This window comes from Taeniopygia guttata, chromosome 4, assembly GCF_048771995.1.
Source record: "Taeniopygia guttata chromosome 4, bTaeGut7.mat, whole genome shotgun sequence".
Lineage (NCBI taxonomy): Eukaryota > Metazoa > Chordata > Aves > Passeriformes > Estrildidae > Taeniopygia > Taeniopygia guttata.
In genome coordinates this window covers 4069167-4082446 of record NC_133028.1, presented here as the reverse complement: position 1 = coordinate 4082446, position 13280 = coordinate 4069167, and the positions used below count along the sequence as shown (strand labels likewise).

General features: G+C 38.0%; 1 protein-coding gene across 6 annotated transcripts in view; it reads right to left on the bottom strand.

Moving 5' to 3' along the window:
- Window positions 1-13280, bottom strand: part of CTNNA2 (catenin alpha 2) — a 471460-nt gene that overhangs the window by 61426 nt on the left and 396754 nt on the right. For all 6 annotated transcript variants that reach the window (XM_030270317.4, XM_072927892.1, XM_002188730.7 and 3 more), the window contains 2 exons: window positions 747-839; window positions 319-475 (listed from right to left, as the gene is read on the bottom strand). In XM_030270317.4, coding sequence (XP_030126177.1) covers window positions 319-475; window positions 747-839 — 250 coding nt within the window. The remainder of the gene's footprint in view (window positions 1-318; window positions 476-746; window positions 840-13280) is intronic.

Below are 13280 nucleotides of genomic sequence, written 5' to 3'. Positions count from 1 at the left end.
ATACTTTCAGCCTGTAACAGGTCTGAAACACATTTTTGGAAGGTGGGCAAAATCCTACTTTGTGCCTGAGTTGGAACAAAGCTTCTCTAGGAATAGAAGCACAAATAGGTGCTATTTTCTGGGAGGTGAAGAGCCAACCATTGCTACCAGGAATTAATTAACACAGCGTGGTTAGTCCTACTGAATACAGAAGATCAGCATTCCAATACAGACAGACTAATGGATTCATGATGCTTTAGTAATTATATCTTTTATCTGCACTGACCCAATACTTTAATTTAGGAGTATATTTTTGGAAAAGTCTCTTGAGCCCAGTACCTGAAACAGAGAGGAAATCATCCACTGAAGTGATGTCGTCGACAGCCTCAGTGAGAACTCGCACCTGTTTCTCCCACTGGTCCTTAAACACATCCATGTTGTCCTGGGCTACTTTGCTCTGGGGTCTGGCAGCCAATGTGAGTGCAGCATTAATTACCTGTTAGTTAAAGCCATTTGTTAGAGGAGTGGTAATTTTTTATTTTTTAATTTTTTTTTTGTAATGGAAAGAGCAAATAGATTATGGACTGTGCTAAAAATACAGGATACAATCCATTTGATATGAAGGGTCTCAAGATATGGATGTATTTATCACAGTTCATGGAAATTAAACAACAATCTCATGACAAAGACAAGGCTATGTTCTTCTTCTAATGCTTTTAAGTGCTAAAAGACTTCTCAAGTACTTTTTGGCAGGAATCTTCACTCACCTGTGGGCACAGACTATCAATCTGTGTGGCTGCCATACGGACTAACTTCACACCTTCCTCATTATTGGAGATTGAACAGGCCAAATTTGCAACCTGCAATGAAATCATGAAATCATCAGGATGAGAATGAAGTTTTAGGCAAGTGAGGCATTTCACACCTTTGTCTGGTTTTATTAAGCTTTGCCTGAAATGAAAGAGTTTTTTACAAGAGGAATAATACATCTTCTGTGCTGGTGAACAGAAACCAATGTAGATTATTACCTTACTTGCAAACTGAACTACCCATCTTCTTTAGATTTTTCTCAGAATCTTCCTTCACTGTCAAATGTTTCATATCCTCTTCTATAGCTTGAAAATTAGCTGCTGAGAAGTCATATAGGGAATGCAAAATATCCAGGCATTTATCCGTACATTTTCTCTTCTCAGTTTCTTTTTCCTCTTATGAACTATATCCATTATTAATACAGGCTCATCCATACACTCTGAGCTTGGCCAAAGGAAGGGTTTTTGATGTCCTAATACACAGAATCATACTTTTCAACCCATAATCAAAACTGATACTGGGCAGTTATATATCTCTCAAATATCTTCATTGTTTTTGATGATTTTGTGCACATTAAAATAATTTTAATTTTCAGGTGGACTTCTTTATTTCTATGTGTTTGTCTGCCCCAGAGTAAGATATCCATTAGTAACAGTAAAGTAACTTAGAGATGTGAAATAACTCTGTTGAAACCTTGTTCTGTAATATATATCTGAAGACCTCATTCAAAGATCTTTAAATCCACATTTACTTGCCCTGGCACAGCTTTGGGAAGTCTGAGCCTCTAAGACTGAAGGCTATTTGGATAAGATAAAGACTTGGAGAGATATCTGAATGAGATCTAGAAATCAGACCACATCTCCAGACACAGCAGAGCTGCATGTCTGTGGCTTGGATTCAAGTGAAGGAGAATGTTCTCCCAGCTCAGACAGCTCTTCCAAATAACCCATTCCCAAAAGCTTTGTGCCAGCTCCATGAATTTTCCAAACAGCAATTCATACACCAGTGCACACTATGATATTTAAATCACTAAGGTACATTTTGGCATGGGGGAATACAGGATATTTTTTAATCATCCAAAATTATGGCTCTTTATTCTAATCTTCATTAAAACAAACTTATAAAATTTTAAATATGCTTCCTTGATATTATTCACTGTGCCTGAAGGCATAGCTATCAGTTGGAAATGATTCATGAATTAGTTCAAATGCCCCCATCTTCCCAATTTTCCTCCAGTCTCCCCTTGTGGTATTAATCTGTTCTCATCTGCAGTGCACATCCCTGCCTTAGCCCTGATCCATCTGTTCTGCATAGAACCTATTTCACTTCCAGGTCTGTGCAGCGTGGCTTGCATAAATCAGAGTGCCAAAGCCCAGGCAAGAAAAGAACCCAAGGCTTCAAAGAGTCTTGCAGGCATTTCCTAGTCAAGATTTTATCATAATGTTGTGATTTTTGTTTTCATTTCATGATGAGACAAATGAGTTGGTCTGTTTGTTAACAGCCTTACAGCCCTCATGTCAAAAACATTCGCCTGAGATGACATCTTCCAATTAATTTACCATTTTCTGTAGTCACTTCTTTGCACACATCAAACAAAACCCTTTCATCTTCACCAGAAACAACAGCTAAGCAGGATGATATTTAGAATTCATTAACATGAGTGGAAATCACAGACTTTAAAAACTAGTAAATGATATTAAGTTTAGCAAGAGCCACCTTCCTGTATTGGAACTAAGTGGCTTTTCAGACTGCCCTTACATTTTGTGATTAACATGATGAGAATTTGTCCCAAGGCTTCAGATGTAACATTTACTTTTTTGCATATGTGACTGAAGGCTGGGTGTCATGAAATGGCCATCAAACTATAAAGCAGGTCTTTGAATTTCTCTGGAAGGGAGCAATGCAGATATAATCAACAAAAATAAAACTTAACTATTCTCTGTGTCTGTTAATTAGTCTTTAAGTAGAATCTGATGAGATAATATTTGGATGTTGCAAAGTGCCCTGTTTTTCTGAGAAGGATACAGACACAACTAGAGAAATATTTTTCCCTTTTTTATAAAATAGAGTCCAGCACATTGTTTTGGGTGTTGCTATCAACACAAGAGTATGAATGTAATTATTGCTCCATTAAATATATATCAAAGAGCATCACAGTTTTCTCTTTAAAAGAAATAATGCTACACATCATGTATAACCCTAAATTTAATAGCTTCTGTGGTATATTTCAAGCCTTGCATAAATACAGCCCTGTATCATCAGCAGTCAGGCAGCAATACTATTCCACAGTGCAGCAGGGAGTGTGCCAGCCTGCACCACAGCAAGATCTGATTATGTCAAATAAACACAGAGATAAGCAAATTCCACAATGGCAGATGCAATCTGGATAAAATTGAATTCAGCACTACAAACCTGTGACTTTACCCAAAACTAAGTTTTTAAAAGATGGCAAGAAATAGCCTGTACTTGCTCAGGCCGGAGTTTCAGTGCATAAGCATGGACCTGTGAAACAACACAAGCTTTAGGTGCACTCAATCACCAAATACCTCACTTCTTTATTACTTTGATTGACTTTGTTATCAAATACACAGTCATGTCACCATCACTTAATATTCTTGCCACAGCAAGGTCCACATGCATGCTCTTACTTGATAGAAACCACAAGGTAATTCCCCCTGCTTAAGTTTATTATAAATTCAGCAACTTCAGCTATTTTTCCTACCCCAAACTATTAATAGAAAAATTAATATACAATTTCATCCCACTTAGCTATCAGGATGGGGTGCCAAACTGATGCCTTTAGACAATGGATTAAAAAGGGAGGGCCCTTCCAGGAGCTGTTCCTGCTTGACTCATCTTCTAGACACGCCTGGTTTATTACAGCTGCCCCTGGTGATTGTTGAAAAAGGTATTAGTGAAATGAAAGGTGTTTTACTGGTGCATTATAACTTGTTTGGCACGGGTGTATTTAATAGAACATGTTTTGTGAAGAACACAGACACTTTTGAGGGTGGGAATTTCCTTGATGTGCCACTCCTGGGTTGGATGGAGCAGACAGCTTGGAAAGGAAAATAAAAAGGCTGTGTATTAGTGCAGCTGCCAATTTACCAGAACTTTGATTTGAAGCCTTTGCCTTTGCACTTCAAATGCTCTGTCTTCACCAAAGCATTGAAGGGGAAGTTTCCTGAGAGGCTATGGAAGCAACCAGGTACTTAATTTATTTTTCTTTTTTTTTTCACTATTTACTAAGTTCCTTGAGAACACTGAACTCAATGAGTGCCTAAACAGAATTTAAGATTGTATTGAGATCAATGTGAACTGTCTGAAGAGTATTTATATCAAGGAACACATTTTAAATACCAAAATCAATGAACTGTGAATCATTCTCAAAAATACGTGGAGAAATTAATAACAGTGAAGCTGCTGTGTAGATGAACACTATAGTCCAAAATTTCAGGTCTGTTAAGCTGCTCTTTTACCATCAAAACAATTGCTGAACACCTTAAAACTGTCCTGCAAGAGCACGGAGAGGTAATGAGCAGGAAGATAAACATCCAGCTCCAGTGGTGCTGTATTTTTCTGCAATCACCAAATCCACTGAAGCAATGTTAGAACTGGGGATGTGAAAAAGCAGGAACCAACTCTTCCATATGAATTTCTATCAGTGGCACTGACAGCCCAAGATGTATTTCTGCCCTTTGACAGTATCTATCTTTAATCATGCAAGGAGTTCTATTAATTTCAGTTATTTAAAATATGTACAGGAACAGTTCCTATAAATTTGTCTGCTTTTTTTTTTTTTTTTTTATTTTATTTTTTTTATTTGTATTTCAGCCTCAGCTTCTGGCTGGATAGCAGATTGGGGTGGGGAATGATGCTATTTCTAATGTAAATTTTTATTACTCTTTGTGGTGGCCTTAGGACACGAAAATTTTATTTCTGCCGCAAAATTGCACTCCAAACTACAAAAGCAATCAAGGATCTTTCATATCAGTTTACTTCATTTTTACACTGATTAAAATCAGGTGTAGCTACCTTTTATTGTGGTTTTAAATGATACTACTTCCATTTTTCACTTGAGCCCTTTCTATTATTAAAGGTAACTATGACTATCAAGATGTATTGTGCTCTTCTGCCTACCAAAATCCACTGTCTTCTGCTTCAAAATTAAATTCAAAGATTTAACATGGCCATTTGGAATTCAGCCTAAGTGGAAAGGTCCAAAAGAAAAATCTATTGCTTAGAGCAAAAATGTAAAAAAAGGGAGTGGTATAAGCTGCAGCAAAAGAGAAACAGCAACACAAAAACTGCAGAATTTCCTATTTTTTAATATTTTCCTTTTATTCTTTTTTTCTCACCATAAATTGCTTAGAAGAAATGACACTGCAAAGGCTCTGCTCAGCTTCCCCAATCATTTAACCATTCAAAGGTAGAAAATTTAATCTATTTCTATCTTAGTTTCTTAGCTTTCAATATTTTTTGTAAATATATGATTTCTTCTTAAATAGTTTTATTCACGTTTTTCTATTTATGTAATTTATGTTTTCACTGTAATAAACTGGTGGAAGTAATAGGAAGAAAAAAAAAGCCAGAAATTATTCTTTATTTAGGAAAATGCAGAGTAATTTACACAAACCCAAGACACTGGTAAATTCATGTCTACACCACACATTTGAGAAGCAGAAACTTTTGAGTGCTTCAGCTTGACTTGAAGGTGGTTTAAGTCAGAAACTTCTGCAGCACTCACAGGGGACTAAAGCCAAGCAAATAATCAATTACCACGTTCAGCTGATGAGACGTAACTTGCTGAGCTGTGGTATCTCAACTATTTGTAATAATTTATCCATTCACTTAGTGATTTCTCCAGATATTGCTTCAATCTCTGAATCCTTAAAAATTCTGACATATATTAATGTTGGTACTGGTTTAGGCAGCCCAGTGATATTCATGGAGCCACAAATAAGAGATTTTTTTTTTTCTAAAGGAGAGCAGAGTTGAAGCCAAGTTACCCAAGATCTTTAACTTATTTATCCTCGCTGCACTCACTCAAGCATTCTATTATGAGCAAAACTCTATTTATCACTGGACAGGATGTTTTTGCACATACACAAACAAGTGCCAAAAAAATCAAAATGTCACTGAGAGTACACATTGCAGCAGATTCCTGTTCCTCATCATGCTCTGCAGTGCCAGCTTGTACTGCCATGAATATAGGAGACTGTGGCTTCTCCCTCCCAGCCTATTCCATATGGCATGGGGGGAACCTCATACTGGATAATATGGCCAATTTTCCCTCATTTATGTTAACCAGCCACTTCTCTAAATAAGAGATGGATTTTTAAGTTCAGCTGTACATATATTTCACATCTATTAAATAATCTAACTGCATGCAAAGCAGTAAAAAAAGGGCATTTCTTTTATAAATTAATAATGACATGATTTGCCAAGTTTGACGTTTGCTTTGAAAATTTCTAGCACCAAACCCTGAACATATTTAACATGGACTGGTAAGACATTTACAATATTTATCTAAGGAGATTGGTACCAGCAGGATGTTAGAAAGCTACAGAGCACATCAAGCACAACAGTTGAATGTTTTATTTCATGTCTTATATGGTGACCACTGAACCTATGAAAACCTCTTTTCACTCTCAAAAGGTCAACAGCATTTTCTCTCGTACTTACTACAGGAATGAGCCTTTTCCACTCACTCCAACTCCCTTCAGGCTTGCTCTGTATCAGATTTAGTTGGAAGAGCTTTAAAAGATTTCTGCTTTTGGTAATGTTCCAAGTACCTCAGACTTTAATAAGTTCAGCAGGTCTTTGGCTGAGATTTTTGAAGGAAACCTAAGAGCATTGAAAGCCCCATGTGTACAGAAAGCTCAACTCTAAATGAAAAGATCCTAATTTTACACTATTTCAATGAAGTGTTGTTAAATAATTCTGAAACTCCTTCATTTTCCAGGACCATTCTGGTACATGCCACAATTATGGCCTACAGGATGGAATAAAAGGGAGATCAAAAATGAGGTACCTTGAAAACTCCTTCTACTTAACTATTTTCATAACTGAAAAGAAGCCAACATTGGCTCATGTTTAATTATAGAGCTGCCAGTAAAGAACAGAAGAAAAAGGTACCATATTACGTTTGATCTTTTACTTTTAATATCAGACAATAATAACGATTTCAGATATAAATTTTAAAAATTTGTAGAAGTAAATACCATCTTTTCTTTCCTTTCTCTTCATACATGGAATTTGATTATAAAACTCTGTCCTCCTGAAACAGGGCAAGTTTTTACACCACATTGATGAGCCTTAACTGTGATAAATGTGCCTGATTGCAAAGTCCTTAAACTCTAAAGACCTCCTAGGAGAGTGGAACAATCTCTGATTTTGAACCATCTTTCCAGGTCATTGTGATTTCTCAGCAGGATCATCCCAAGAATTCTCTATAGAAAACAGAAGAAAGTAAATTGATTAACGAAAAATGCAGGTGATTGTCTCAGGGCATTTCTCCAACTTAAACCTGAGAAAAATAATTCTGGAAATTACTTCCATGTCAGTTTTTCTTTACTTTCATTTGTAAAATTATTCAAGCAATGCTGTTGGACACTTGCAGTGGACACTGCCCAGAACTCTCAGCTGGAACCAATGGGCCTGACAGCAACTGCCCCAGTTCCCACCTGCAGATCCAACCTCACCATTAAAAATCCAGGCCCACATCTGTCAGGAATCTCTGTTCCACTGAATCTCCAAATAGCTTGAAATTCAGGGACTTTAAAAATTGGTTTTTGGGTGTTAATCCCCACAAACTGAAACCAGTGGGATTGCTTTGTGCTGTGACTGAAAACTCCCTTGGGAATTATGGATGATCCTCCCTTGTTTTCTTAAGGGTGGGTTTGTGAGCCATTCAGCTGGAATAGAACTAAATGATAGAAGCAGTGGGGAGCCCAGAGGTGAGGGTAGCAGGAAAGGGGTTCCCTCCTGAGGTTCACTCCCCCAGGAGTTGGGAAGCAGAGAGGGGCACTCAGCTTCCTTCCTTCAATGATTTGCTCACTACCTTGATGTCATTTCTGAATTTTCTCTCTATTCATGTGCACCCACTGCTGAAGAAATAAACAGCAAACAGCTGGAGTAAGCCAAGAAGAGCAGGACTTAATTAAGATCAGATTTGTACTTTAATTTTAACTGGCCTTGAGAAATATAGCATTGCACTGATAGAACGCAGCCAGTCTTTTTCCTGCTAGAAAGCAGCTTGTAAAGATGCAGGGGATCTGTTCCCTGTTCATCTATTCAGGTGGATCATGGAGTACATATCCTGCTCTAAACCATGCCACTCACATGATTGCTGAGTCTAGAGAGTCTAGCTAAAAGTGATTAATTTAATTTACTGACTTTCTGACTTACAGGTAAAACTGCATTTTACATCATATTGATACACCTTTTTTTTCCTTTCACAGAAACAAAGCTAAAATGCCCAACTACAAGAATCCCTTCTGTAGAGGTCAGAGACCAGAGACCCATCTCAGTGCTTTTTCACCTCTCTTAGCAGGACTGGGTTACTTTTCTATTTAATCTGATAACGGGTAAAGGATTTCAGACACTATTGCTCCATTACTGGTCTATTCACAGTGAAACACCAGTGAACAACAAATGCACAGGAACACAACCAAAATGACATCACTGTCTCTGAAATGTCAGAGACACATTGTCACACACAACAGAACCTTTCCCCAACAGTAACTGTTAAGTTCCAAAGTGTGAAAAATGGCCAAAACAATTTCTTAGTCTGATATATCAACAAAACTCAGGAAGTTTTGTGTAATAATCCTTTCTGGTCAATTTGCAACCAAGGCCACTGCTACTAAAACTCATCATGAATTATGAGCAATGGATCCTGAAATATCCAAGGAGCAAGAGGGCAGCTGTTGTCCTATGGAAAGAAGATTTACAACACTGCAATGTGTGTGAGTCGACCCCATAAAGCAATTTTGACAACATACCCCTGGCAGTGCTGTAATTAATAGATATTAATAGCAAGTAGTTACCAAAGCAATCCATCTATCTAATAACAGTCCACTATTTTGGCAAACTGCTCAGTGACCCTGGGACATGGATGCATGCCTGACTAGGCTGTGATAATTAAATGTTAGTTATATTATCAGGGAGCTGCATTTTGACAGCTGTTGAAGAAAAAGAGGGGACTGTGTTGGAACTCAGAAAAGTTCAAGACATTAACAGAAGCTCTGAAGGCTTTAACAGTGTGATATCAGACACCCCAGGGTATAAACAAAGCACAAATTATAATCACTGATCCCTAAAGAAACATAACTTGCAGGTTGGATAGAACCAACTTTATTTAGCTGACCAATGTGGATGGAGCTGAACTTGGCAGGGGATGCAAAGAATAATGAGGGCTTGTAGAGGTACATCAGCCAGAAAAAGAAGGTCACAGAAAGTGCATCCCCCCTGAAAAGCAAGACTGGCAAACTGGCAACAGTTTGAACAGAAGAAATGGAGGTACCCAACAACTTTTTTGCCTCAGTGTTCCATAGCAACCTCTCTTCCCAAAGGAGGGAATGCAAGGCAGGGACTGGGGGAGCAAAGTCCCTCCTGCTGACAGAGAAATGAGCTTTGAGACCAGCTGAGGAACCCAAACAGGCACAAGTCCATGGCATCCAACAACGAGATGCACCCCAGACTGCTGAGGGAATTGGCTGTGCAGTTGCCAAACCCCTCTCCATCACATCCACCCAGCCATGGCACTCAGGGCAAGTCCCAGGTGGCTGGAAAAAGGCAACATTGCTCCCATCCTTAAAATGGGCTGAAAAGAGGACCCTGGGAGCTGACCCTGCCAGCCTCAGCTCTGTGCCTGGGAAAATTCTGGAACAGATGCTCCTGGAAGCCCTGCTAAAGCACATGGAGAACAGGGAGGTGATTCAGGACAGGCAGCACAGCTTTGCCAGTGGCCAGAAGGCTGAGGGAGATGCTTTTACCTCTCTGCCCTGCTCAGGTGAGACCACACCTGCAGAGCTCAGCACAGAGAAGATGTGGACCTGTTGGATTGAGCCCACAGAGAGCCACAGAAACAAGCAGAGGGCTGATTTCCTTCCTAGGGTGGGTGAAGACATTTCATTTGGAGTGGTATTTCAAAACCTCACAAAATCCCATTCAGAGAAAGACTGGTTTTACATTAACCCAATTTTTGTGCATGAATAGTTGATGAAATGTTTTTAAAATAATTCAGTAATGGTTCAACAGGAATGCAAAACTAACTCATCTGCCCAGAACCAGAATGTGTAGACAAGGCAACAGAACTGGATGTTCCCTTTCCCATTCCTTCTGTCAGCTGTAACCCTGGCATGGAGAGAGCTCATATTGGCTCAAAACATCATTTCATTTACTTGTCTGCTTAGCAGCCCTGTTTTCTGCTAATAAATCACCTTTTCTCTCAGAAAAAGTGATATTTATGCTAATTATCCTTACAATATGAGTTTCTGACACCAAAAAACAAACATCCAGAGTGTTTTGCAGAAAAGCTGTATGTTGATATGAGGTATTTTCTAAGTTTTGTCTTATAAAAAACTCATCAATCCATTATTCCTTACTTTTTGTCCATCTTTTTTGTATGACCAGAAAAAGAGATTTCTTAAATATAGCTGTTTACCAGCAGCTGCATTTATACCAGTAAGGTAAACACAGACCTGAGCATCTGCACACATTCATCCTCCTTTTTTCAACTACAAACATAATTACAGGCAGAGTTTTAGCCTGAATTACCTCTTCTATATTACACATGGTCTCTCTCATATCTAGCAAAAAAATGTTGACCACGAAGATGGCACTGAGAAACCTTCATGTGCTCTTAAAGATATGACAATGGGATGAGAAAAACTGCTTTTATATTAAGGTTTCTCCCCATCTGAAATGGGGAATATATTAAAAAAAAAAAACCACAGCATTAATTATTCAATATGTTGGGACACATATCCTCAAATTATAATGTCTTCTAATTTAAGACTGCACTCTTAAGGAATTTTGCATAGAATTTTGGTTTTGTTATAGTAAACATGGAAATTTTCATCCTAGTTGTGAACTCAGTCACGTTTATTTGACTAAAAACTGTCTAAGCCAGTCTTACATTTTTGTCCCAGCTGTCACATGTTTGCAGTTATGTGTATGAAATCTGATTACCTTTGCAAAGGATAATTAGCTGAAAAACACCCAAAACCATTTCAACAAAACCCAGATTATTTATTGTGTATTACAGTGATGTTTTTGACTTTTTCTGTGGCTCCTCAAGAAAAAAGTCATATGAATGCAGCTAACAAATAACTAGTTTTTAATAATGAGATTTTATATCAAGAGCTCTTCATGTGACTTTCAGCATTAAAAAAAGAATGGAAACAAACACATATTTAAGAAATCAATACTGACATCAAAATTCTGAACAGAACTGCAGATACCTTTAATTCACTGTGCTTTGATTTATACTCATCCTGGCATGCAGAGATGACAATAATAAGTAAATTGTCTCTGCTGTTAGTTTTCATGGCAACAAGTTTGGGATTTTTGGAAATTGCCATTTGAAAGTCAAGGGCCAATAGGTCCATGATGAAGCTGCAGAGAGTCTCTCCAGAAGCCCACCTTAGTAATTTTTTAAGCTTTTGATTAATTTAATTCAAAGAATAGAGAAGCCTCAGTGAAAATTAAATTCAATGAAAAACTAAAATTTAAGGAAAATTAAATTACAGTGAAAACAGACAACTGTTTTGAGGACACAAACCTTATTATCCTCCTAATGCCTCACTGAGGAAAGAGTTTAACCCATGGCCCACGCTGGTGAATCTGAGTAGCTGAGAAATTTCTTAAAATCTGTGGGAAAAGCTTCACTTGGGTCTGACACTTGACTACAAACAACAAATCTCTAAGAAATCTCCAAGATTCATCCTGCCTGGTGTTTACAGAGCTGCTTTTCTGAGAGAAGAAAATCCTCCTTCCTACAAAACCACAGCAAGAACTGCACACCTGGAGAACCTCTGAGTGGGAAGCAGGAGAGTTTGGGTACATGAGCACAGCCTTGGAGATGGAAGATGTTTCAATTTGCTTCCACAGGGCCTCCTGACCATTGGGATAATCTGAAATTAACACTTTTAACATCAGCCTGGATGTCTGAAACCCTGCACTGGGCCAAGGAGTAGCTCCAGCACTTTGGCTTCAGGTTTCTGCAATAACCTTTTAGTAAATCACTTTTAAAATTACCCACAGGACAAGGAATGATGAGAGTATGTCTCCCCACTGTGTTATTGGGAAGTTCATCACACTACAGGTCATCATTCAGTTTTACAAGAACTGTTTTAAGATTAAATTATTTCTGAGATGTCAACCTGAAACACGAAAAAAAAAAAAAAAAGGAAGAAAATAAAATAAGAAAATTCAAAGACATATACAATGAAATGAAGCATTATTAAGTCTTCTCTCATTCTGCTTTGGGAATTGATCATTTCACTCAATAATATGTCCAGGTAAGGTGATGGATGCTACCTGTATTTATATTTTTTTAACCCACAGATTGCCCATCTGTGAAGCAGGTGGGGAACAACCCTCTGTCCTTTTGGAGTGGGCAAATCAAGTTTATTTCAATGTTTGGAACACTGTGGCTAAGTCTGATGAATTTTTACAGGAGAGCAGATACCACAGAACATCCATGTCCCTGCACTGACATTAATATCACACTACCACAGGTTGTGGAAACTGGAGCTGAAAGGAAACCTGAGAGATGATGCTCGTGTCTGAAGGCAGGATCAGCTGTGCCTGAACCACTGCTGGCAGGTGTTTGCTTCACTTAGAGCCTGCACTGATAGCAGTTGTATGGATTTCTGTACATGGAACATTTAATCAGGGAAAACAAACAGCAGCAGTGTGTGATGGGGTCATATTTACTGCACCAACTGCAAGGAGCATGCACAGTCTGTGCTCAGCGCCCATTCAAATGTATATTAAGAGATTGAGTAATGACAGCAACAGGAAAATAAAGAACCCAACCCAATAAACACCTCTGCACATTTCTCCTTTGCAGACTCACTATGAACTAAACTAAGTCTGATCTGTTCAAATTTGTGATTGAAGAGAACAAGGAAAAATCACATTTACCTACTATACAGAATATTTGCATCCATTAGGACTGTTTTTGTTTATAGTAAATTCACAGAACTTTAGGACCTTAAAAAAACCAACCAACCAAACAAAAAACCCTTAAAATTGGATATACCAAGAAGATACCACCAGTGGAGATGATATTTTAAGCTAAAAAAAGTTTTGACATCCCTTCATACTGTCTTTTTTGCATGAGCATTTCTCTGCTTGGAACATGACCCAAAGGATTATCGGTTGAGTCTAAAAATTAATCTTTTAAATTAAATTGCCACATGTAATCCAGGTTCTTACAATATCTTTATGCACTTGGAAGATCAAAGAAAAAATAAAAC